This window comes from Dipodomys merriami, unplaced genomic scaffold (genome assembly GCF_024711535.1).
Source record: "Dipodomys merriami isolate MVZ:Mamm:240054 unplaced genomic scaffold, mDipMer1.0.p SCAF_98, whole genome shotgun sequence".
NCBI classification, from domain to species: Eukaryota; Metazoa; Chordata; class Mammalia; order Rodentia; family Heteromyidae; genus Dipodomys; species Dipodomys merriami.
The window spans coordinates 1,577,983-1,602,160 of record NW_027206601.1 but is presented as its reverse complement, the minus strand read 5'-3'; the positions used below and the strand labels follow the sequence as shown (position 1 = coordinate 1,602,160).

General features: G+C 48.1%; 1 protein-coding gene across 1 annotated transcript in view; it reads left to right on the top strand.

The window, feature by feature from the left end:
• Adcy1 (adenylate cyclase 1) overlaps positions 1 to 24,178 on the top strand; it is a 102,859-nt gene that overhangs the window by 46,767 nt on the left and 31,914 nt on the right. Inside the window, exons 5-9 of the mRNA XM_070014566.1 lie at positions 8,975 to 9,102; positions 14,226 to 14,384; positions 15,882 to 16,023; positions 16,890 to 17,045; positions 23,829 to 24,023. Of these exons, the coding sequence (XP_069870667.1) occupies positions 8,975 to 9,102; positions 14,226 to 14,384; positions 15,882 to 16,023; positions 16,890 to 17,045; positions 23,829 to 24,023 (780 nt within the window). The remainder of the gene's footprint in view (positions 1 to 8,974; positions 9,103 to 14,225; positions 14,385 to 15,881; positions 16,024 to 16,889; positions 17,046 to 23,828; positions 24,024 to 24,178) is intronic.

Below are 24,178 nucleotides of genomic sequence, written 5' to 3'. Positions count from 1 at the left end.
TATGGAAGGCTGCCACCTTGCTGTTTGCTTCTGTCCCATCTGTTCCCTGTCCCACTTCTTGCTTTTTCTAAATCTTTTTGTAGATTTATTGAATATGTTTCATGGTTATGTCTTCCTGCCTTTGTTGGCTTACTAGTAGAAAGTATTGTTTTAGTGATTTTTAATCATTGGTTTAGGTTTTATCGTAGCTATTTTCCCTTCTAACAACCCACCGTTGTGTGGCTTATTACTTACAGGATAGGAAGTTTACATTGGTATGCTTCTGTACCTCCTCTCTTGGCCTTTATGAAATTGTTGCCATGCATTTAACTTTCTCTTGTGTTATAAACTCTGTTTTGCATGGCAACTATTCTGTTTACACAGTTAATTATTTTTAAAAGAGATTTAACTAATACAACAAGCCTTATCTGTTTATTCACATAGTTACCATTTCCATGGCTCTTCCCTCAGTATGCCTGAGTTTTGTATTTTTCTGCCTAGGAAATCAAAGGAATTCTTTTAATATGTCTTGCAGGGCGAATGTACTGGGGATGAATTCTATTAGTTTCCGTATTTATGAAAAGCTCTTTATTTTCCCTCTTTTAAAATTTCTACTGGACATAAATTTCGGGTTCACAATTTAGTTTTACTTTTTTCCTTTCATACTTTAGCAATGTTGCTCCATTGTCTTTCTCTGTCTTCTCCAAGGAAAAGTGTCAGTTCCTTCTTCCTTTGTGTGAAATAGGCCTTTTTTTCCTCTCTATCTACTTTTGGGATTTTTCTCTTTATCAATGGTTCTAGAAAACCTGATTTTAATGTGCTTTAGTGTGGTTTCCCAAGTGTTTCCTGTACTTGTCGTTTACTTAGCTTCTTGCATCTATGACTTCATAGCTACAGCAGATTTGGAAAAGATAAAGAAATCCAAGTCACTCTTTTCAAACACTTTGCTTTCCTCCATCTTTCTTCTAGGATGCCACTTCTACCTAGACTATCTTCAGCATAGCCTGTGGGTCCTACCTGATGACTTTTTTTAAAAACAATTTTCTGTTTCACTTTAAATGATATCTGTTCCCTTCTACTGTGTATACACTGTTATTTCTCTATGTACCTTCCTGTTAGGCAGAAGATCTTCATCTTTAGACGTTCAATTTGAATGATTATTCCCTAGGTGTAGGCAGCTAGGAAACTCAAATGACAAGGCTCCTTCTCTTCCTGACTTTTGGTTCAGTTATTTATCTTTTGTGTCCCCCAAGGGTGGTGTGTTTTGAACTGTTTTGCTGTAAACTGCTTGAGTTTTTTCAATTGCTATCCATTAGGTGTATACCAAGGGTGTTCATTTTAACAAGGGCATTGATGTATATAATGCTTCTGGATCATAATCACCCCTTCTGTCCCCTCCCCTTCCCCAACCAGTTTCATCAGGTTGCCTTGTTCCATTTTCACATGTGTACATAAAGTCTTTTGTCTCTATTTGTTCTCCCTTTCCCCATTTGTCTGCCTCCTTCCCATTGATGCCTAAAACTCAACCATTTTAATATCCTAATATTCTTTCTTGTCAATGTGCATGTTAATTGTTCCAAGGTCTTTCATCATGGTAAAGAGTAGGGAAAGTGTAGAACTTACTGGCATAAGCAGGAACCTCCTGAATAACATATCAAGGACTCAGCAAATAGGAGAGAGGATTGACAAGTGGGATTTCATCACACTAAAAGGCAAAGGATAGAGCTAGTAGTCTGAAAAGACAGCCTACAGAATGGGAGAAGATATTTGCCAGCTGGATATCTGGCAAGGGTGTAATAACCAGAATATGCTCGTAGCTTAAAAAATAAACTTCCTCCCCCACAAAATCAATGGCCCAATTAATAAATGGACAAACAAACTGAACAGACACTTCTTGAAAGAAGTATAGATGACCAACAAATGCATAAATGCTTGACATCCCTATCCTTAAAGGAAATGCCAATCAAAATGACACTTAGCATCCCCCTCCCCCATGAGTTCTTTTTGAGGAGTACAAAGACTCCCCCAGGTGTGTCTATTTGGGTCTGAGTCCCTAGCATGGAGGGGCAGGGTGGCCTCTGTGATATGCAGTTGTGGAAAATCACCTGCAGCTGCAGTCCAAACACCTTCTCTGTCTGAAGGTCTTCACGGGCAGTTAGATAAACACAGGCATGTTTGCTTTCGTCTCAATAGAAGCCGGTGGTTTATTTGCCTCCTTAGTCATGGTTGACGGGAATAGATGACAGCAAGGTTTGTGACCTTTCCCCCACTAACTGGATACCTGTTAGATATGCATTGTTTCTTCTACCCATGTGTATTTGAGAAAGTGACCACACACCTTTGAAGTCACAGAGAAACCCCTGATCCGGCCTTTGGTTTTATTCCATTGCCACAAATGGAGGGAGGAGTGGGGCCCCTTCACTGGATGAGTTTTTGTTTTGTTTTGTTTTTTCTTGTCCGTTGTGGGGCCTGAACTCTGGGCCTGGGTGCTGTCCCTCAGTTCTTTGGCTCAAGGCTAGCACTTTACCACTTGAGCCACAGCGCCACTTCTGGCTTTTTTTTTCCTGCTCATGTGGTACTGAGGAATTAAACACAGGGCCTCATGCATGCAAGGCAACACTCTACCACTGAGCCATCTTCTCAGCTCCAATGGGTGAGTTTTCTTCACAGAATGTGACCTGGTTGGACTGGGCACAGTCCTTTAGCTGGTTCTGGGGGTCAAGGTGGATATGGGGGAGAGCACAATGTGCTCAGCATGGCCTCTCATCAGCTGATCCAGCCTGGGGACTATCCTTCACCCACACCTCAGGTAGATGAAGACACAGTTCCTTAGCCATGAACATAATCCCAGACCCCTTCCACAACATTTCTCCAGCAAGTGCATATTGTATTATTGTAGCTTCTTAGCTCCAATATGATGATTTTCTAGCCTATGTCAAAGGCTTGATTCAGACCTCACATGGTACAAGCACCTGTGTTAGTAGATAGTGACTGTTTCACACAGAGTTTGGGTGGGCAGTGGAGCAAGGTTAGACAGCCCCTGAATCTGAGAGATGCTGTGGGGTGCACTGGGCTTGCTGATGACCCCCTGGGTGTGAGAGATGCTGTGGGGTACATTGGGCATGAAGATGGCCTCTTGTATCAGTGCTGTCCCCAAACACAGACACACAGGCACTTTCTGGTCCTCAAGGACCTGTGGAAGACAAGCATCTGCACAAAAGTTAGTGAAAATTTAATTTAGGATCCTTTGCACTGACTTGTGCTTTAGCGGCAATAGTACATGTGTGCCAATCTGAGCAGCCATCCTGCAGACTGACCCATCAGTGACCTCGTGGTCACATGCTAGGCCAGCCCACAGCCCTGTGACACACTCAACCTTTGCTGCTCACACATGACATTGTTATGGCTTGGGTGAGTGAGCTGTTCTTGTTTTGCATGTATTCTATGTTTACTCTGGCTATTTCCAAAAGAGCTATCTGTGTCAGGCGCCAGTGACATCAGTAGTTCATTTCTGCCTCTGGTTGCTCTCCTGGCCTTTTGTTACTAGAGTCCTAGGCCAAAGGCCTGATTCTGGGGGTTTCAACATCTCATGTCCAGCCATTTACACCACAGAAAGAAAGCAAAAAGTAATAGTGAAAAGGTAGGAAAGGCTTTTTCATCCTAATGTTCATTTGGGATGGTGTAAATTAAACATTTCAGCCCATCTTCAGGGTATTGACCTGAGCTTTGGGTTTAAGTCAAAGAAAAACTGGGGCAGGGGGTGAGAGGTTGGCATAATTAAGCAGTCTGAGTCAAGGTTAGTGAATATCTCAGTTCTGGTTCTGCAGAAGAAGCCTTTATTATTGCTAGAGGGGAGAATCCAGGCATAGGAGAGAGTGTTATTCCTGTTTAGGGGAGTGGGGGTGGGGAGGTTCTCATCATGAGTTACCTGTCCGTGAGGCTTTGCTGTTCCTGAAACCCAAGAGGAGACTGTAGGCCTCCTCTAGAGTCTTGAATAAGACACTGCAAAAGCTGACAGTGAGATTCCTGTTACTCACCCCCCTTTAAGTGGGGCAGGGTGAGATCAGTTAGGAATCAACACTCCTTGAGTGCTAACTATGCCTACATGCAGAGCTAAGCAGGTGTCTGAACCAAGGTAGAAGAAACAGGTGCAAAATGGAGTCAGAGGCCAGGTTTTCATTTTGCCTTTAGCTACCTTGCGTGCCCAGGTGAGCTGTTAGTCAGTGTTTTCAGCAAAAAGCCATTCTTAGCTGGGCACTGGTGGCTACTTATGAGGCTGAAATCTGAGGATTGTGGTTTGAAGCTAGTCCAGGCTAGCTTCAAAGTCTGTGAGACTCATTTCCAATTAACCACCAGAAAACTAGAAGTGAAGCTGTTGGCTCAAAGTAGTAGAGCGCTAGCCTTGAGCACTAAAGCTCAGGAATAGTGTGCCCAGGTCCTGAGTTCAAGCCCCATGACCAACCAAAACACACACACACACACACACACACACACACACACACACACACACACACACACACACACACACACACACACACATACACACACACAGCTGTTCCTAAGGACCTGTCATATGTTGCCCTCTTTGAAACTTTTATTAGCCTAGATTCAGAGGTCAAGGTTCAGCAGGTAACCCTGGGACATAGCCACATCATCCTTACTTCTCATGTTTCAGTTTCCCTGCCTATGAAATGCAAGAAAGCACCAGAACAATCTTCACAAGCTCTGCTTGTGAGCCACTTAAAAAAATGGCCACATTGTGTGCCAGGTACTGGTGGCTCACACCTGAAATCCTAGCTATTCAGTTGGCTGAGATCTGACTATCACAGTTCAAAGCCAGTCCAGGCAGGAAAGTCCTTGAGATTCTTCTTTCCAATTAACCACCAGAAAACCAGAAGTGGTACTATAGCTTAATGGTAGAGCAACTGCCTTGAGCTGAAGAACTCCAGGACAGTGCCCAGGCCCAGAGTTCAAGCCCCATGACTGACCAAAAAGTGGCCACATTGTGCCAGATGCCATTGGCTCACACCTGTAATTCTTGCTACTCAAAGGACTGAGATCTGAGGATCAGAGTTCAAAGCCAGCCCTGGAGAGAAAGTCTGTGAGGGTTTTATCTCCAGTTAAACACCAAAAAAGCTGGAAGTGGAAGTTTGGCTTAAGTGCTAGAGTACTAGCCTTGAGCTAAAACCTTGAGCTCTGGGACAGTGCCTAGGCCCTGAGTTTAAATCCCAGGATCAGCATATTCTCAAAAAAAAAAAAAATGATGTGGCCACATTGGAGGCCTGCAGTGAACTTTTTGGTGAGCTGTACTCTTTGTTAATGGGGTACTTGTAGCAAGCTTGTATGGTACTGTTGGGCAAATCATACGAGGACTATAGTCCTAGTACTTACAGCTAAGGAAGGGGATTTTGCTGCATAACAAAGAATTTGCTGAATAAGAAGCTTAATGTGGTCTGGTCAGTGTGAAAAATCAAGCATCCTGATAGCTGCATGGAGGGAGAACGTGGTGCATTTTCAGAATATGAGCTGAAGGTAGAGAGTGTGGAGAGGAGAACGCTTTTCATGGAAGTTGGAATTACAGATATACAAGACTGGCTATGAAGGAGACCATGGTTATGATGTGAGAGAAAGAGCTGATTGGGAAAGCATGAGACGAGGCTGGTGCAGGAAGCAGATTCGTTAGATGGGGAGGCCTTTCAATGCTCTAACGATCTAGAAAGGTGTCCACCCAGTCCATCCACTGGGGTGGCCAGTGTACATAGTTGTGTGTTGAATGTGAAATGTCCCCCTACAGCCTCATGTTTAGAACATTTGGTTCCTAGATGATGGTGCTATATTGGGAGGGTTGGGAATCTTTAGTGTGGAGCCTCGGTGGAGGAAATAGGTCCCTGGGGGTGTACCCTTGGCTTTCTCTTTCCTTGGCCTCTTCCTGTATTCCTGATGCACCCTGGCTACCATGATGCTAACTGTGCTACTCTGCCATGCCCTTCCCACAGTTGGTGGACTAACCTCTGAAAACTTTAAGCCAAATAAATCTTCTCTAAAGTTGTTCTTTTGGGTATTTTGTTCTCAGTTGTGTTATGCAAAAGTCATTCCTGTGTGTATTCATTCAGAAAACAACTACTGAGTCCCCACTGTAGACTCCATATTTTTCTAGATGATAGGATAAAGCATAAACAGGTAAGGACCTACCCCTGCACTTTAGAGACTCACATTCTGGAACTTATTGAGGGAGTCTTCAAACACGCACCAAGATAGAATACTGTCATGAGCCCCATGCTCCATAGCATAGCTTCAACAGCCATTAATTATGGCCAGTCTTGCTTGGTGTCTGCCCTCCGCCTGCTCCCAGCTACTAGACAGCACCTCTCTTCCCGTAGAGGTTGCATAGCTCTGTTGTCTGAGGATGCCCACCCTCTACCACTACCCCTATCACGCCATTATCACACCCAACCACAGCCTGAGCAGCACAGCATTTCTTTTCTAAGGGATGGCACTGGGGTTTGAACTTAGGGTCTTGTGCTTGCACCAAATCTCCACATCATTTATAACACCAGGTGGGTTGGGTTTATCCCTGTTGTCTAAAAATCATCTTTTCATTTTGTCATATGTGTTCTGACGGGCTTGTCTCAGTCAGGAGACATATGAGAGGGACATAGGTCTTGATTGTCCTGTGGGATTTTAATTTAGATAGTGTGAACAGAGAGGCCAATGTCATTGAATCACAGTCCTCCAGTAAGAGCTGCATCATGCTCTCTTGCCTATATGGGCTCCTGAGGTAAGCACTGAGGGCACCAGCATCCAGGAACAAGGAAGCCTAGCCTTGGGCCTCCATTGTGTGTTTTAGAGGGAGGCTGGGGTAAGGCAGGTTTAGCAGCTTTGAATAATCTGTGTATCTTCTTGAGCTCTTGATGTGGTCTCTAGTCGTCTGGAACCTGTTCCAGGGTAACTTGGGCAGGGCAGATCCCATGTGAGATGCTAGCTAAGAGGCAGCTGAGGAGGTGGACTGGAGCTCAGTAGGTCTGCATGTGGAAGGTGAGCTGTCAAGGTCATCCAACCAGGCCTCCAAGTTGTTAGACCATCTTCAAATACAGAAAATAGAAAAATATTTAGGGTAAGTTTAATTTTTTTCTCTTCTTTTTCTGAAGGTACCATCATTTTAGTCTGTGAAATAAACTAACAATGGGGTCATAAGAAAATTCCAAGCTGGGCGCTAGTGGCTCACACTTGTCATCCTAGCTACTCGGGAGGCTGAGATCTGAGCATTGCAGTTTGAAACAAGCTTGGGCAGGAAAGTCCATGAGACTTATCTCCAAGTAACCACCAGAAAACCTGAAGTGGTGCTGTGGCTTAAATAACCCCCAGAAAACTGATGCTGTGGCTTCATGTGCTAGAGTGCTAGCCTTGAGCAAAAGAGCTCAGGGACGTCACCCAGGCCCTGAGTTCAAGCCCCACCAACAACAAAAAAAGAGAGTGAGAAAGAGAGAGGAGAGAGAGAAAGAGCGAGCAAGTGTGTATGTGTGTGTATGAGAGAGAGAGAGAGAGAGAGAGAGAGAGAGAGAGAGAGAGAGAGAGAGAGAGAGAGAGAGAGAGAGAGAGAGAGAAGGAAAATTCATACACATTTATTAACATGCAGAAATATAGGGGCCATGCACCACATATATGACACAAAAGAATAGGCCACATGGTTGAAGCCTAAATAGCATTTTGAGCTTCAGGCTGCTGGGATGGGTGAGAATGTAAGTTATGGAAGGGCAAAGGGATGAAATGACCAGAACAGATTTCCAGGAAGCAGCCAGCAGAAAGGCAGAAGGTTATGGCTGGCTGGCTGGCCAGGTGTCATACCGGCCTTGAGCTCTTTCTTCCTGTGAACTTTCCTAGGCAGATGGGTGGGGCAGGGACTCAGAGAAAGCCTCTTTGGATCCACCATTTTCTTCTACCCATGCAACCTTTTCCCCCAACAGAAGAACAGCTCTACACAGCGGTCCTGCCTGCAGGCCCTGTGGATTGCCATCTCAAAATACGTGAAAGAAATGCAAGGCAGTTCATATTGATCTTTCTCACATAATTAATAAACCTATTGCAGTTGGCTAATTCCTTAATGTGTCTTAAATTTTTTTCCATTTTTACTCTTTAACATTTTCCCCTCATCTGTGCTTTTGTATTAGCTGCTTCCCTCTTCCGTCATCATTTCCACACATCTCTGGGACACATCTTGTGGAGACTTTACTAAATAGATTACTGGGCCTGTTTGGTTTTGATTGGTCCCCTTCTTGGCCAGTTTCCCTTTGCTTTCCTCAGCAGAGGGCGCCCAAGGCCATTCTCTTTTGCCTGGTTGAGGTTGGGGCAGATGGTCCACAGAGGCTCTATGACAGATTGAGCATTCCAATCGGAAAAGCTAGAAACTGAATCTTTATATGTCATGTTCACAATTAAAAACTAGGATTCTTAGGCATTTGAAGGTTCCAGACTTTTGAATGAGGGATGTTCAACCAAGAAAATCTGAAAAGTATTTTAAAATCTGAAAAAGAAAAAAATTCTGAAGGCTGAAACCCTGTGGTCCCAAGCATTTCAGATAAGAGATACTCCAATTCTTTTCTTGGTAGCTTAGTATAAGGCCATTCACAAAGTGAACCTTCATGATGGTGCCTTCTGAATGTGTGCCCCAGGGGTGGTAAGGTTGAGAGGACCTATCCAGGGGACACCTAGAAGGGTGTGCCAGTCTCTTGAGGTGGGGTGGGGGCATTACAGAAATTCCTCACAGAAGTAGCCTTCCACCTGGACCTAGGGTTGGCCAACTGGTGAGGATGGATGGGAGACTGGGGGTAGTGAAGAGAGCAGCAGCATGAGTATGGTCCCTGCCATCAGAGGCCATTACAACAGCATGGTGAGTTGTCCACATGCTTCGCAGTCATCAGCATGGAGAGAGATGAGGTAGAGCTGCCCAGGCTGGCCAGCAAGGCCTCACTGACCACGTGCTTTGTCTTTCCTGAAGGAGAACCACTGTCGTCGCATCAAGATCCTTGGGGACTGCTACTACTGTGTGTCGGGCCTCACCCAGCCAAAGGCCGACCACGCCCACTGCTGTGTGGAGATGGGCCTGGACATGATCGACACCATCACGTAAGTGCTGTGCTGTGCAGAGGTCTGTCCAGCGCTGGGGAGCCAAAGCAGCAGCAGGAGGGTCTGCATCAGACACTCTCACCTGGGTTGGGAAGTGAGTGTTGGGAAGTCAGTTTGTGATGTATTTTTCTTTGTCCACAGGATTCCTGATTGTTGTCAGGTATACCTGAGAGGTCAGAAAGAAATGACCTTTGTAGCTGAGCCCAGTAAACCATTCAGAAAGGGCTGGCCTAAGTTTGACTGAGTCCCCTGAAAAGGAAGGGGGTGGATGCTGGTCTCTCCAGGCTGGTCTCTGTTTCTGGTACTGTGTGGGAAGAAATGGCTGGGCCAGGCATATGAGGCCTACTGGCATGTTAGGACAACAGCAAGGCCCAGCCTGCTGATTTCTTGGTTGGCCTTGCTTGTCCTTATCAAAGATGGACAGAGAGCTTAACATCAAGTTGGAGGTGAGGAGCTGCAGATTGACAGATGGAAGATCCATCCAGACTCAGACATCTCAACACATTCCAGTGAGATGGGTTAACAGTAGTTGGCATGAAGTTTTATGCTTGGAATAGAAATCAGTAGCGCAAGAAGTGTCGGGGGGGGGGAGATGTGATGAAGCAGTTTTGGGTACAAGAACTCACAGAATGTCACCTCTGTCAAGGCTGTGCAGATGAGCGAGACCCTGACCCAGCTCAGCTTCCACAGCTTGCTACAGGCCACCCCAGTGGTCATTCTGTAGCTAGTGAGAGGAAGCCTGAGGAGGGAGCCAGATTCATGAGCATCCTGAGAAGCAGGGACAGTGAGCAAAACCAGCCCTTCCAGTCAGGGAGTCTCTAGTGAGGCTGCTCTGTGCCCAGATCCCAAGGTCTGGATTGTGCTCTAGAACTGAATGGGAAAGTTCCCCCCGTCCCCCAGTGACTGATAAACAGCCACTGCCCTGGAGAAAAGGAGCAAACTGGAGGAAGTGCTGGACTAGACCTGGGGGAAAAGGGAGGAAGAGGAACAGGAAAGAAGTGGAAGGAAGGAGTCCTGGCTTGGAGAAGATTCAGGATCTCATATCATATATGACATGTCATACAACACATGCTATCATTTGTCACATGACGTGTCCCTATGTCCTGTCATATTGTGTCGACTTTCTGTCACACAGGATGTCATCTGTAACATGTTCTATCACATTTGCTATAGGCCATCTGATGCCATACGTGTCATCTAATATATTTATAGGCCCTGTCAATTATATATCATTTCATCTAGTACATTAGTGATCATACCAATCACATGTCATATCATGGCAAATACCATACTGCGACCATATTATATATATGTTGTCATATGTCACATTATTTCTGACATCATGTCATCACACTGCTGTCTACCCTGTCTGTTATTTGCTGCTTAACAAGGGCTTGAAACCAAGCCGAGCTGTAGAAGTATTTGGTAAGCCAACCCATCTAGAACGGAGGTGGACAAGTTCTGGATGAACATCTTTGCATAGATTTTAGCCTCCTCTTATCATTAGGCAAGGGAGAAAGAAGAGAGTTTGGGTTAGGAAGCGATGGATAGACTCTGGATTAGGAAACAATGGCTGGTAATCTGTGGCTTTGTGTGGTTACAGGTGCACCTCACCTCAGCTTCATGTAATTCATAGGGCTGCATGCCCATTAGGCATCTCTGCCGGTCTGCAAGTCTAGTTAAATGCCGCAGAGAGGCTGTGGTGCCAAGACTCCCCTGGGACCTAAGCATGTAACAAAACCATATCTCACTGTGTCCTGCATCATTTGTCATCATGTTGTAGATTGTGTGTGTGTGTGTGTGTGTGTGTGTGTATGTGTGCACATGCCACCTATCAGACCTGATCTTGTTTTGTATAATCACCTTGTTATTGGAGTTTAGTTTTCAGAGCCAGCCCTGTAAATATATTGAGGATGGATTTCTGTGGGGTAGAGGGTGCTTGTATGAATTCGTATCTATATTTACCACACCTGGCTTGCCTTAACATTTTAGGGCATCTAGAGATTCTGTGCCTGTGTGGTCCAGGTTGAAAAATTGCAGTTTTATGGATGGAGGCTGAGGCTCCACAGGGGAGTGAGGAGGCAGAGTTGAGACAAAGAGTTTGGATATATTGGGTGGAGACCATCTGCTCCGTTCTTCCATGTTCCACTGGAGCCTGGCACTGTTACAGTTGTGTGTGTGATCACCATTTCTAGAAAATTCTGCCTAGACAATAGTAAATTGGCCTCTGCAGTGTCCATTGCTCCCTTTGATTTTTCTTTTGTGTGCTCAGCTGTAGCCACGGGGCTGTGATAATGGCTCAGGGGGAGAGCTCAGTAGGTGTCTGTTGAATGGATGAACAAAAGTGCACATATCCATCCTTTTATTTTTGAGTATGGTGCAGTCATGATTGTGTGTTGGCTCTGTCAGAACCTGTTTATAGCAGGGGACTGGTAGGGGCCCCGTGACTCAGGAGCACTGCTTCTTTGTTTGCACTCTGTTGGGGTGAGCACTGAAGGCCACAGTCAGGGCTACAGATTTGCAGCCTTGTGAGTATGTCTGGCTTTTTCTCTGCATTGAAAATGCTTGAGATAAATAAGTGAACCTGAGGCCCAGCCCTCATACCTGTAATCAGGAGTCTGAGATGTGAAGTTATTTGAGGCTAGCCCAGGCTGATTACATTTCTAGATTACATTTCTAAAATAACAAGCAAAAGGCAGGGCTGGAAGAGTAGCTCATATGATAGAGTGCCAACTTAGCAACCATAAGCTTCTTAGTTAAGACCCTCAGACCCCAGAACTGCCAATACATGCGTGAACACGCACACACACACACATACACATGTGCATGCACACGCACATACCCATGCATACATGCCAAATAAAGTCAAAATGACTATACTTTCTAGTTTCTTGGAAGTTGAGCTTGGAGGTTTGTTAAAGCCAGGCAATGCCAGCTTAGATATCTCTGGGGAAAGGATGCTGGGAGCTCTGGATGCATGACTTCTTTGGAAAGGATCTGAGCTGTTAACTACAGACCCAGCAGTGCCAGCACTGACATATGGGAGGCAGACGTGCAGGCAGGCTGGAGATGAAGTGTGTTGGTGGACGGCACCGGTGGACACGGGAGGTTCCGTGGCCTTGCATGGAGGCTGAGATGGTCCGACCCACAGGGACACTGTGGGGCTGGTTTGAAAGGCAGAGGATGAGATGGGCTGGGTGGGCATGGGTCTGCCTTGTCCACAGGGCACCTGACTGCCATTAGCAGCTTCTGTCATCTGTATATTCTCATGGGCTTTTTCTTTTTTGGATTGCAAAATATACATTTTAACTCTAGGAATTTGTGTCTTCATCTCTTACTGGAGATTAACAGGCAACTAGGGAAAAAAGTAAAAATTTGAAAATTCCATTCAACATGTATAAAAATAGATCTTACAGCAATCAACTAACTTCAAAGTAATTTTTGTCAATCTGAATGGTGCACATTCCGTGTGTGTGTGTGTGTGTGTGTGTGTGTGTGTGTGTGTGTGTGTGTACATGCATGTGTGTATGTCAGTACTGGAGCTTGAACTCAGAGCCGTGAGCTCTCACTTGGCTATTATATTCAAGGCTAGTGCTCTACCACTTGTGTTACACCTCTTCTGCTTCTGGCTTTTGACTAGTTAGTTGGAGGTAAGAGTCTCCTGAGCTTTTATGCCCAGGTTGGCTTTGAAGCATAATCCTTAGATCTCAGCCTGCTGAGTAGCTAGAATTACAGGCATGAGCCACCAGCACCTGGAAAGCATGCATACTTCTGAGGTTACTGATGTTAACCTTGCATTCAGCTTTCCAAGATTCCAGCTTAAGATGTATTGGCTCTGCCATTGAATGTGGTTGAATACAGAGGCCATCTGTCGACAACCAGGGTCTCTGGGTGCTATGATTTGGGTGGAAGTGAATGGGTAGTGATACAAAGATCCTTCTGCTTGTAAGAAGAGCCCAGGAGGGTGCCTGTGAGCACTGAGCGGAGGCTGGAAGGCCATGGGGGTGTGCTCCTTCAGTCAGGGTTCCAGAATGGGAGTGGAGTGGGCACTATTCAAAAGGGAGTCAGTAAAAAGGTGAGCCAGACACAGTCTTCTCAGGTATGGCATGTTTCTCATGTTGTTGTTGTTATTGTTACTGTTATTATTAGTTGTAGTAGTAGTCTTTATGCTTACTGGGATTTGATTTCAGGGCCTGGATGCTGTGCCTTCATTTTTCTGCTCAAAGCTGATGCTCTACCACTTGAGCAACAGCTCCACTTTAGCCTTTTGGTGGTTAATTGGAGATAAGCGTCTCATGGAGTTTCCTTGGTGGGCTGGCTTCAAACCAGGATCCTCAGATCATAGCCTCCTGAGTAGCTAGGATTACGGTGTGTGACCCTGGCACCTGGCTGTGAGTCCTCTGAAGTGGGACTGCAGGACAGAAGGTGGGGCAGGGCTGGGGACGCCGTGAGGGCTGAGCAGGTTTGCTTAACCACCACTGTCCGGTGCAACAGTGATGAGGGGCGAGCACTGTGCCCCTGAGTCCTTTGTCAGCCTTCACTGGCATTTCCATGCGTGGTGTAATAGAAGGAGTTAACAGGAAGAGCTAGCAGGCAGCTGGCCATTTTCCTGTGCACTGGGATGGAGCTTAAGTGATTTCACTACTTATCAAAGCCAGCATGGACAGAGCTGGAGTACATGCAAGGCAACTGAGGCTCTGGGGACTGGCACTGGTGGGTCTGACATTGGTTGGGCTGGCAGCGAGAGGTGGGGGGAGGTCGGGGGTCAGGGGCAGGTCAGTCAGTCATCCAGCACCTTTTTCCTCTGCCTTTGCTCTCTCCAAGGCCCCTTCCCTTGGTGATAGGAGTTAAAGTCCTAGGTTCACTTTTCTCTCTGAGGACTCTTGGCCTGGAGGGGCCAGGGGGAGGCCATAGAGGGAGCCCACAGAGCCAGTGTGGGCACTGACGGAGCAGAGCACCCTGTCTGGGGCAGAGGAAGCACTGCCATCCATGGACTGGGCCAGGAGACCTCAGCACGCCATCCCATCCTGACCTTGTGCACACTGTGCAGCCAGGGTGACGTGCGTGGGTCACGGTGGCCATGGAGGCTGAGCGCCCGGCTCATGCCCTGTGCTGTGTTGCAGGTCAGTGGCGGAGGCCACCGAGGTGGATCTGAACATGCGAGTAGGGCTGCACACCGGCAGGGTTCTCTGTGGCGTCCTGGGCCTGCGCAAGTGGCAGTATGATGTGTGGTCCAATGACGTGACACTGGCCAACGTCATGGAAGCTGCTGGCCTGCCAGGGTGAGTCAGGGCAGCGTGGGTGGAGGGCTGGCCGCTTGGCAGCTGCCTGTGGCTGCTCAAGTGCTCACGAAGGCTTTGCTCCAGAGGACACATGTGGGCCCCTCAGAGAATCCTGGCCTGTGCCTACCACGCCTACCACCAGGTCCTGCTCAACTCATGTCTGCCCACCCTGGGGCCCTGCCGAGGCCCAGGGCATGTCTGCAGGATGCAGGGGCCCGGGGGAGAAGTGGAGCTGTGCCAGGCACTGTGTACCTCCACAAATGATGGCCTCTCTGCCTCCTGCTGCTCAGCCTCATTGTTCTCAAGTGTGTATAGAGAGCCCTGTGACTCCAGACCCCCCCAGGGACTGGAAGCTCCCTTCCCACCCCTTCCTCTCCCCACCCCCCACCTCTGAGGATCATAAAGTAGCTACCACTGGGAAAGGCCACTGCTGATTGCCCTTTGTCCCCTCACAGAGTCCTTGAGAGTCTGGAACCTCTTCCCCCAAACCTGCCACCACCTGAGAGGGCCTCCTGGCTTTCATTCTCAGCCAGCTGGAGAGTTTAAAGTGGAGGTGTTCTCCTGCAGGGAAAGCAGTTGGTCCAGGGACGAGTCAAGTTGGCAGGCATGGTTGGGAACACCAGGGAGCTTGCTTTTTGCCCCTTCAGCCCATGTACTCATTCCAGGCCAAGGAACAGAAGCTACAGGTGTTTCATTTGTTTCTTGGAGTTTTCTTTTTTTGTTGTTTTTTTTAATCAGTCATGGGGCTTGAACTCGGGGTCTGGGCACTGTCCCTGAGCTCTTGTGCTCAAGGTTAGTGCTCTACCACTTCGAGCCACAGCTCCACTTCCGGTTTCTGGTGGTTAACTGTAGATAAGAAACGCACATATGTTCCTGCCTATGCTGGCTTTGAACTGTGATCCTCAGATCTCAGCTAGCTAGGATTACAGACATGAGCTACCAGTGCCTGGCAGAGTTAGCATTTTCTGTTAAGGTGATGCTCATTGATGGGACCTTCCTGCCTTCATCCAGAGGCATGCAGCATTGCAAAGTCCTCAGGCCCCAGGAACACTCCATCTCACTGTCCCAATACCCACATGGTTGGCTGGCACCCAGCCCTGACATGCTATTGCAGACTGGACTGGCCCTGATACTCTGGAAAGCAGCTCCCTTTCCTCCTGTTGTCTTTCTCTTCCTCCCTTCACTCTGTTTTTCTTTTCTCGTTCTCTCCATTCATCCTTTTGAACATTTTTTCTTTTCCTTTGATTCCTATCTCCTCCCCTCCAGCCCTTTGTCCCCTCTGCCTTCCTGGCATACTCCTCCTCTGTGCTTGCCTCTGTCTCTCCTGTCTTCCCTGCTCACCTGTGCAGATGTGCATGTAGACCATGCCTAGGAATGTGAGCCCTCCTCAGGAACCTTGCTTGCCCCTGACAGAAGAGCCTCTGCCGCGGCCCCTCCTTGAGCCCTGAGCGTCAGGGCTCACAACGCCATGCCCAGCGCTGTGTTCTCTTATCACAGGAAGGTCCATATCACAAAGACAACCCTCGCGTGCTTGAATGGGGACTATGAGGTAGAGCCGGGCCACGGGCATGAGAGGAACAGCTTCCTGAAAACTCACAACATCGAGACCTTCTTCATTGTACCATCCCATCGGAGGAAGGTGGGCACTGGACACCTTCATTTGATTGGTTCTTAGATGGCCTGGTTTGGGCGAAGCTTTAGAGACACCTTGCTCTCCTCCCCTCCTCCCGACACTGCTTCTTAGCCAGTGAACTTGCTGACATAAGGAGAGGTGTCCCACTGGCTTTACTAGTGAGGGCTTTGCCTCTTGCATGAGGGGCAGGGGGGCCAATCAGAGAGATCAGGGAGTAGGAAACCTCGGATATGGGGATGTCTCCGGACTGGACCACTTCCTGTCCTTCTCCACCTTGAGGTGAGCCCAGACTGGGCTAAGAGCACGGCATCCTGAAATGGAGGAGACGAGATTGTGGGCCACTGGGTTCACTTAGGGCAGGATTCATATATTTATGCCTGGGTCTGGCTTAGGGCCCCACTTCTTCACTGCCTCGTTTGGTCTAGAGAAGTCCAAGTCCAAGGGGGCATTGATCCAAAATGCAGATCAGAACCATGATGCAAAGTATGAGACGCAGCACCGTCAGCTTCACAAGGTATACAATCCTCCACTCAGCCTCCTGGCCTGTGGCCTCTCTCCTCTTCTTCAGCTGTGACAGAAGCCACAGAGGGATGTCTTTTACAATCTCCATCCTGGGCCCCAAACCTCCTTCCCTTCTGCATCAGGTCTGAGGCATCCTTTAGGTTTTCAAGACCTTTGGTGTTGTTTGGGAATTGGATGTTCTGGGACCTGCTGCTGGGCTCCCCAAGGCCTGGCTCATGGGAGGCATTGAACAAACAGATCCCAGGGCCCCAGAGCCCCTGTTGCCACAAGGGCCATGTTGTTTCCAGCCTGAGAGGGAGTCTTCCATATGTATCATTGAGAACATTTCTCTGTGCCTGTTGTTTGGACAGATATTTCCAGGCCTGATTCTGTCAGATATAAAACCTGCCAAGAGGATGAAGTTCAAGACTGTCTGCTACCTGCTGGTGCAGCTCATGCACTGCCGGAAGATGTTCAAGGCTGAGATCCCCTTCTCCAACGTCATGACCTGTGAGGACGATGACAAGGTGAGAATGACCACTCCTGGCTTTGCAGGAGTCCACCGGGGACTTGGTCTGTACTCCATTCTCTCCTCCCCTCCCCTTTCCTCCTCTCTCTTCTCTTCCCCGGCCCTCCCCTTCCCTGGCCACTTTAGTCTCAGGCCAGCTGCCCTTTCCCCAACCTTGGGCTACTGTGACACCATCTCCCTTCCCTCCCATGGCTGGTTGCTTGTTGTTCACCTCGCAGCTCCTTTTATTCCTTCTCTTTTTGATGGACAGGAGACTCCAAGAGCTGACCACACAGGACGTGATCTTGGGGCCTTTGTGGATGTGAAGGGGTGTTTTGGCCTCTTGCACTGGGAAGATTTGCAGCCTGTGGGTGTGGCTGGTTGTTGATCTCAAGTGTGCTCAGGCTGACACAAGAAAATATCTCAGTCTGGCAAGGTTAAACCTCAGCCCTTCATCCCCACAGTGCTAGAGATTGGAAGTTCAGTCAGCAGGGCTCCCTTTGGCTTGTAGCCTCAGTCTTCTTTCTGTGTCCTCACATGGATGTGAAAAAGGGTGCTAGTGTCTCTTCTTCTCCTTATAAAAGCATAATTCCACCAGGGCCTCATCTAGTTCTAATCACTCCTACCTACTAATGTCATTACATCGAGGGTTAGAATTTCAACACGAGGACTTTGGAGATCATGAGCATTTGGTCCATTGCTATTGGCATCTCCTCCTTCATTGGTTTGCTTCACTAGGTTAGATGATCTGCTGCACTAGGTTGGGATCTCCAGAGTTGCCGCTGAAGCCAGCAGAGCCTGTCCATCCTTGACCCTTTGCCGTGACTCTTCTGTGTGTTCTCAGGCACAGGAACCTGGTAGATCCATTCTCATGGCCTGGTGTTCATGAGCCTGCATTAGGGTGTGCCTATTCTGTGATCTTTTTTTTCTTTATACTCTAGAAGGCACTCATGGACTTAGTGCCTCCACCTCTGCAAATGTGTAGGAATTATTTTGTTGATTTTTGCCTTCTACTTTTTTCTTCTTTTATCTTCTGAAACTCCTATTATTTGGATATTAGGCTCCTAAAGTGATCTAATTCTCCTTTCTCCTTCCTCTTTTTCTGAAACATTCTTCAACTTTAGCATCAAACACTTCTCTTTTTTTGTTTTCAATTTCTTCAAACACATTAACATTTATTTTGAACTCTTTAAGTCTTTTCTTTTATTTGGACTATTTCTTTTCTGACATCCTATTCTCCTGATAGGAATGTGTATGTATGGATGGATAGATAGGTATTTTCCCTATTCTTATCTCCCTGAGATTTTCTTTTTTTTTTTTTTTTGTCGGTCGTGGGGCTTGAACTCTGGGCCTGGGCGCTGTCCCTCAGCTCTTCAGCTCAAGGCGAGCGCTCTACCACTTGAGCTACAGCGCCACTTCCTCCCTGAGATTTTCTAAAAATATGTTTTCTTGTTCCAGAAACATCTCCATTTCCTCTGAGCAATTTTTATAATCCCATTTTCCATAGGTGTCCAAACTCCTCTGTAGTTACTGATTAACATGGGGATGTGCAGGACTGATTCAAATGCAGAGGTGTGGAGAACTGTCCTCTGTGGACTCTAGTGGGCACTAGGATTTTCTGTCTTCTTGGATTGGTCAAGGTCACCCATCTTCTTCTGCTGTGGGACAGATGGGGGTTCTCATCGTCCACTTCAATCACATGAGCCTCATATTTAACTCTGAGGCTCAGACCACACTGGTTGCCCTGGAAGGGTGGGTGGGAGAGGCGATAGGGCTGGTAGTAAAGAGCTTGGAGTAAATTTCAGGATTGTAGCGCCACCTTGTGGACAACTTTTAGCCAGGATAAAACTGCAGCCAGGAGAGCCTGAGTACCACCCTACTTGGATGCTGTCCTCAAGTTGGTGGTGTTGGAACAACACTCCGGGTTCTTTATTGAAGGGTTTCTTTATTGAAGGTCATGAGTTCAGAGCTCTTCAGCCCCCTGGTTTGGAGAGCTTTGAATGGTGAGAAGAGGAGAAAGGGAATGCCAAAGTCAGCTCAGGTCCAGCTCTCTGGGGTTTGTATTGTCATTGCGTCATTTCTGTTTGCTGAACTTAGTTACCCTTTTTTCCCCTTCCCCTTTTCCTGTGCTCTCTTTATCCCTTTGGAGCCAACTTCTTGCTACAGTTTCAAAGATTCTCAAGACAAATTCAGATTCTGTTGTTTCCTACTCATTACTGTGAGGATCTGTGTGTGTGAGAGCTCAACTTTGCAGGAACTTTAATAATTCTCTGAGAATTTTATTTATAGGGGATCCAATCAAAGAAGTTGGACTTTTATACCTACTAGCAATCTGGACATTAGACTAAAGCTGCTTTATACTAAATGCTTGGCATTGGCATTTTAGATGTCTTAGATAGTAAGAATTTTGACCCAAGGGTCATGCTGGTGTGTTTTCATGTTCTCAGAGCAGGTTCCCATTGGGTTCAGAGATGGAGTCCAAGGTGGGTGAGCCTCTTCATCTCCCTGGCACAGTGCTTCCCCAGCCATGATCTGCCGAGGATAGAGCCTTGGGGTCAGGGGTTCCTGCCTCCTTCATGCCCCCGCTTTCCCCTGTGGTGCTCTGTGACTGCCCCATGGGAAGTGTAGCCTGTCAGATGAGCATGAAAGATGTCCTCAAGGTCTGAGACCTTCAGTTTTCTCATTCTGTGCCACTCTCTCCTGCCTCCATGTCTCTGGCCTCTGATCATTTCCTTTGCTTACTTGTTAGTTCAGGTGTGCATTTTAAAAAGCGCACATAATATTAAATAAAATGAATAAGTTTGTAATAGGTTTATAATGGCAGAAGTTTCCATCTGTCTTGTTCGGAGTATTTCCACATTTAATCTGTGTATTCCACCCTCAGCACCCAGGCCCCACTCATCTCTCTAACAGGACCAGAGCGAGAACTGAGTGAGTCAGATGCACAGTTTTAAGTGTCTCCCTGTGGGCAGAGGTCCTTGATATAAATACCACTTGAAAATAAAATTTGACTCACAAGAATCCACGATGAACAACAGCAACAACAAAAATTAAGGTTGGAAAGAATGAGTGGATTCTGAGGCAAAAGGGAAAATTGGCAGCTAAAGTTCTCAGCTGACCAGGACTTCTTTAAAGTCGGAGTGGAGGTGGGGGGACAGAGATCCTTCTTGCTCAGTTATCAAAGGGCACAGGTGGAAGAAGACACTAGACTTCAAGTGCCTTCCTGGGCAGAGTGGGCTGGCCTCTGATTCATATATGCCAGTCCTACCTGGAAAGCCAAGATGGTACGCTGCTCTACCTGCTCTGATTCCAGCATCCCCGTGAGTGGCTCTGTAGGTGGGAAGGAGCTGCCCAACTCAGGCAGCTGACAGCCTGCAGCCTGTCTCCTGTCCCTAGTACCCCGAGAAGCTCCCTATTCTTGTTGTCCTTGGCTGCCAGCATCACCACCTGAGTGCTGTCTTTTACACTCCAGCCTGGGCAGGTTCCCTCCCCTCCCCTCCAGCCCACACCCCTCATTTCCATCCATCTTTATCTGACACCATGCAGCATGCAGGTGGACACCTGCCTCAGCTCCCTGGCCACAGCTGTGGTCTCCCTGATTTGCACCTGTCTGCTCCCTGGGGTGCACTGAGTGTTGGTATCTCCATTCTGTCTTTAGTCTTATGTCTACGCCTTCCTCCTGGCAGGTGGTGCACACTCCCCCACCTCACCTATGGGTTCAAAACTCTGCCCAGCTGCCCAAGGGCCCCGGATGACCCAGGGCCCAGGGTCCTGCTGCCCCAGGGCCAAGCTGCCTCAGGGCCCAGCTGCCCTAGGGCCTGGCCATCCCAGGGCCATCACTTTGGATTGCAGCTTCTTCCCTCATGCTGCCACATGCTTTCTGCAGACATTCTGGTCTTGGTGGTAATAGCTTAACCCTGGGTCCCACTCCAGCCTGGGCCCTCTAGCTGCCATCCTAAGTACGTTGTACCCCTTGGATCAAGCCTGAGTATCACCTTGTCCCCTGCAGCTCCCTCCTGTGTCTTTTCCACCCATCTGACTGCCTGCTATTCTGCTTTATGGCTGGTCTATACACAAGAGCTCTGCCTGCAGGTGATTTTCCTCTTGTGCTTTTATGTGCCAGCCCAACCTGTACCACTAGGTGCTGCTCTAACACTACCAAATGCTGTTCTCATCCCCTGGCCCCATTTGCAGCCTCTGAGGCCCTGGTCTCCTGGTAGACAGATGCTGAGGGTCCAGCCTGGCTTCCACTGTAAGGCCTTTGCTGTACTGATGTCTCATTCTATCTGTCCCATTCCAGCTCTTCTGTTGCTGCCTGGGACTGGTGGAAACAAGCCCACCGCAGGGCAGATAGCACTGGCATTGTGGATGAGCTTGCTGATGAGCAGGGCCTGGGGTGGACCAGAGCCTGGCAGGTCAGGAGAAGGCTGTGACAGGCGCACACTGCACAGCCTGCTTTGCCCTCCTCAGGGGCATCTCGGCTGGTTTCAGCCAGCCATCTCTCCTCTCCCATCCTCCACTCACCTGTGCCGCCAGAGCACTGTGCAGGGACTGACCTCCCAGCATGTGGTGGAGCCCAGCTTGCAGCTGAGGTTAGGGAATGCCTGGAACATGGACATGGCTTTTGCAAGTCAGCATGTCTCATTCTGGGAAGTGACTTGCCAAAGCACTCAACTGTCTATACTCTTGAGAGTCTACTGTTTTTTTGGGGGGGAGAGGTTCTGCTCATTTTGGGGTGTGGGAGCAGGAATATCACACAGGTCCAGTACAGAGCTGGGAAATGGAGTCACATGTGAGTGCCTGTTAGGGTGTGGTGGGCAGACTTCACTCCGGGTGTGTGCAGGGGCTGTGCACGCACAGTGGAGTCCTGATGTGTAGAGAGTCGGCTCAGAATGCAGCACAGGCAGACGCTAAATGTATAAATCATATCCTGTTCAGGGGCAGACATTATCTTTGTTGATCAATGGGGATTGAACACCTAACTGTGACACTTTGAGCTAGGAATTGTAGGCTGTAGAGCATGCCTAATTATTTTATGGAAGTAGCCCATGACATTGAACACATGCATCATTCCTTTTGGTGAGAAGTGGATTCTAGGGAACGTTTGTAGGTGGGCCTCAAGCTCATCTATCTCATGGACTTTCTCTAGTTGTCCTCTGTGGTGTGGTGGGTGCTGTGTTTCCGTGCTGAGGTGGGGTGGAGGACGGATGTCCAGACTTGGGGGGATGGATGTCCAGGTTGCACACTGTCCATTTTCTCGGCGCCAATGTGGGGGCAGAGGCAGAAGTGCGGATGTCCCATTAGGCTATCAGTGATGGTACAGCATGATGGAGAGAGAGCTTGACTTCTCTCTCTGCCGGGCTCAATGGGGCATTCCACGTGGCCTTGGTGGCTGAGTAGAGACCATATGAGACATTTCTGTGGTCTTCATTGAGAGTAGCATGGCATTTGTCTCACTTTTCTCTTTTTTCTGGATTCTCTTTCTTGGTACATTTGCCAAGGGTAAAATTTGTCTTTCTGTGGTGCCAGCATTGGGGTGTGACCTCAGGGTCTGGGCACTGCCCCTTAGCTTTTTCATTCAAGGTTCATATACTACTATTTGCATTCCACCTTCACTATGGCTTTTTATTGGTTAATTGGAGACAAGACTCTTGTGGACTTTTCTACTGAGGCTGTCTTTGAACCATGATCCCCAGATCTCAGCCTCCTGAGTAGGTGGGATTATAAGTATGAGCCACTGGCGCCTGGCTGAACAGATTTTCTTCCAGCTTTTGCCCATTTTGTCATCTTCATGAGCATGTCCAGGTTCTTACCGGGGTGGAGAAGATGAATGACAGCCCTAGGGAACCCTTCCCTCCCACACAGTGGTAAAGTTCCCATGCTGGTAGTTTTCTGTTTGACTTACATGCCATGTCAGTGCTTTACCATTTGCTTAGAATAAAGAGAAGTGTGCTTATTCCATCTCTTCTGAGACTGCGCCGTGGTATCCATTTAACGTTCTTGTTGCTCCTGCAATGTGTTAGGCGCCGGAGGCCCTGCTTGCAAAGCCCCAGTAATAAGATAACAGCAGGTGGCTCCACATTAGACTCCATTTTCCTTGTGGCAAGTCAGTGCCTTCTTGTTCGCCTCATGTGACACAGGGCAGTGTGGAGGAGGGGTGCATAGTCTGTCCATCTCACACTGGCCACAGTGACAGGCACAGTTCCTTCTCTTGCTGCTATTTCCCTCCCAGGAGAAGTGGGCTGGTTCCTGATACAGGAACCCTGGAGCATCCTTTCCTACATACACAGCTGCTCTGCCCTGGGTGATGCCCCATCACATACAGATTCCATCCCGCAGCCCCTGCCATGGTGCCTGGTGCTCATGTTGCAGGTGTGGGGCCTCTACCCAGAGTGGAGAGGCCCATCCCCACTGCCATGAGCACATCTCAGGTCCATGGACCCGAGAGCCTGCGGCCTACGGCACACCGGATGTAATCCGGAGGATGTGCACAAGTGCACAAAGTGGACACTGAAGCCAGGCACTGGTGGCTCATGCCTATCATCCTAGCTACGTAAGTGGCCGAGATCTGAGGATCACGGTTTGAAGCCAACTTGGACAGGAAAGTCTGTGAGACTCTCATTCCCAATTAACCAGCAGAAAGCAAGTGGGGTGCTGTCTGAAGTGGTAGAGCATCAGCCTTGAGTGAAAAAGCTCAGGAACAGCACCAGGCCCTGAGTTCAAGCCCCAGTACTGGTACACACACAGACACACACACAAATGGAGACTTGACAGTATTTCTTTATTCCTATGATGGCTGCAGCGGAGAGCATTGAGAACTGCCTCAGAGAAACTCAGAAACCGCTCCTCTTTCTCTACAAATGTGGTGTACAGCACTCCGGGCACACGTGTCAACAGGTATATCAGCCGCCTCTTGGAGGCCCGGCAGACGGAGCTGGAGATGGCAGATCTGAATTTTTTTACCCTGAAGTACAAACATGTTGAACGGGAACAAAAGGTAAGTGACTCTAGTTTTAACTTCCTTTGTTCCCTTTGGTGAAGTTTCTATGCCCTAGAAGCTAATGGCCTTGACAGACTGACCAAAGTCTCCTTTCTCTCTCTCTGTCCCTCCCTCCCTCTCTCTGCCCCTCCATCTCCTTCCTTCCTCCTTCC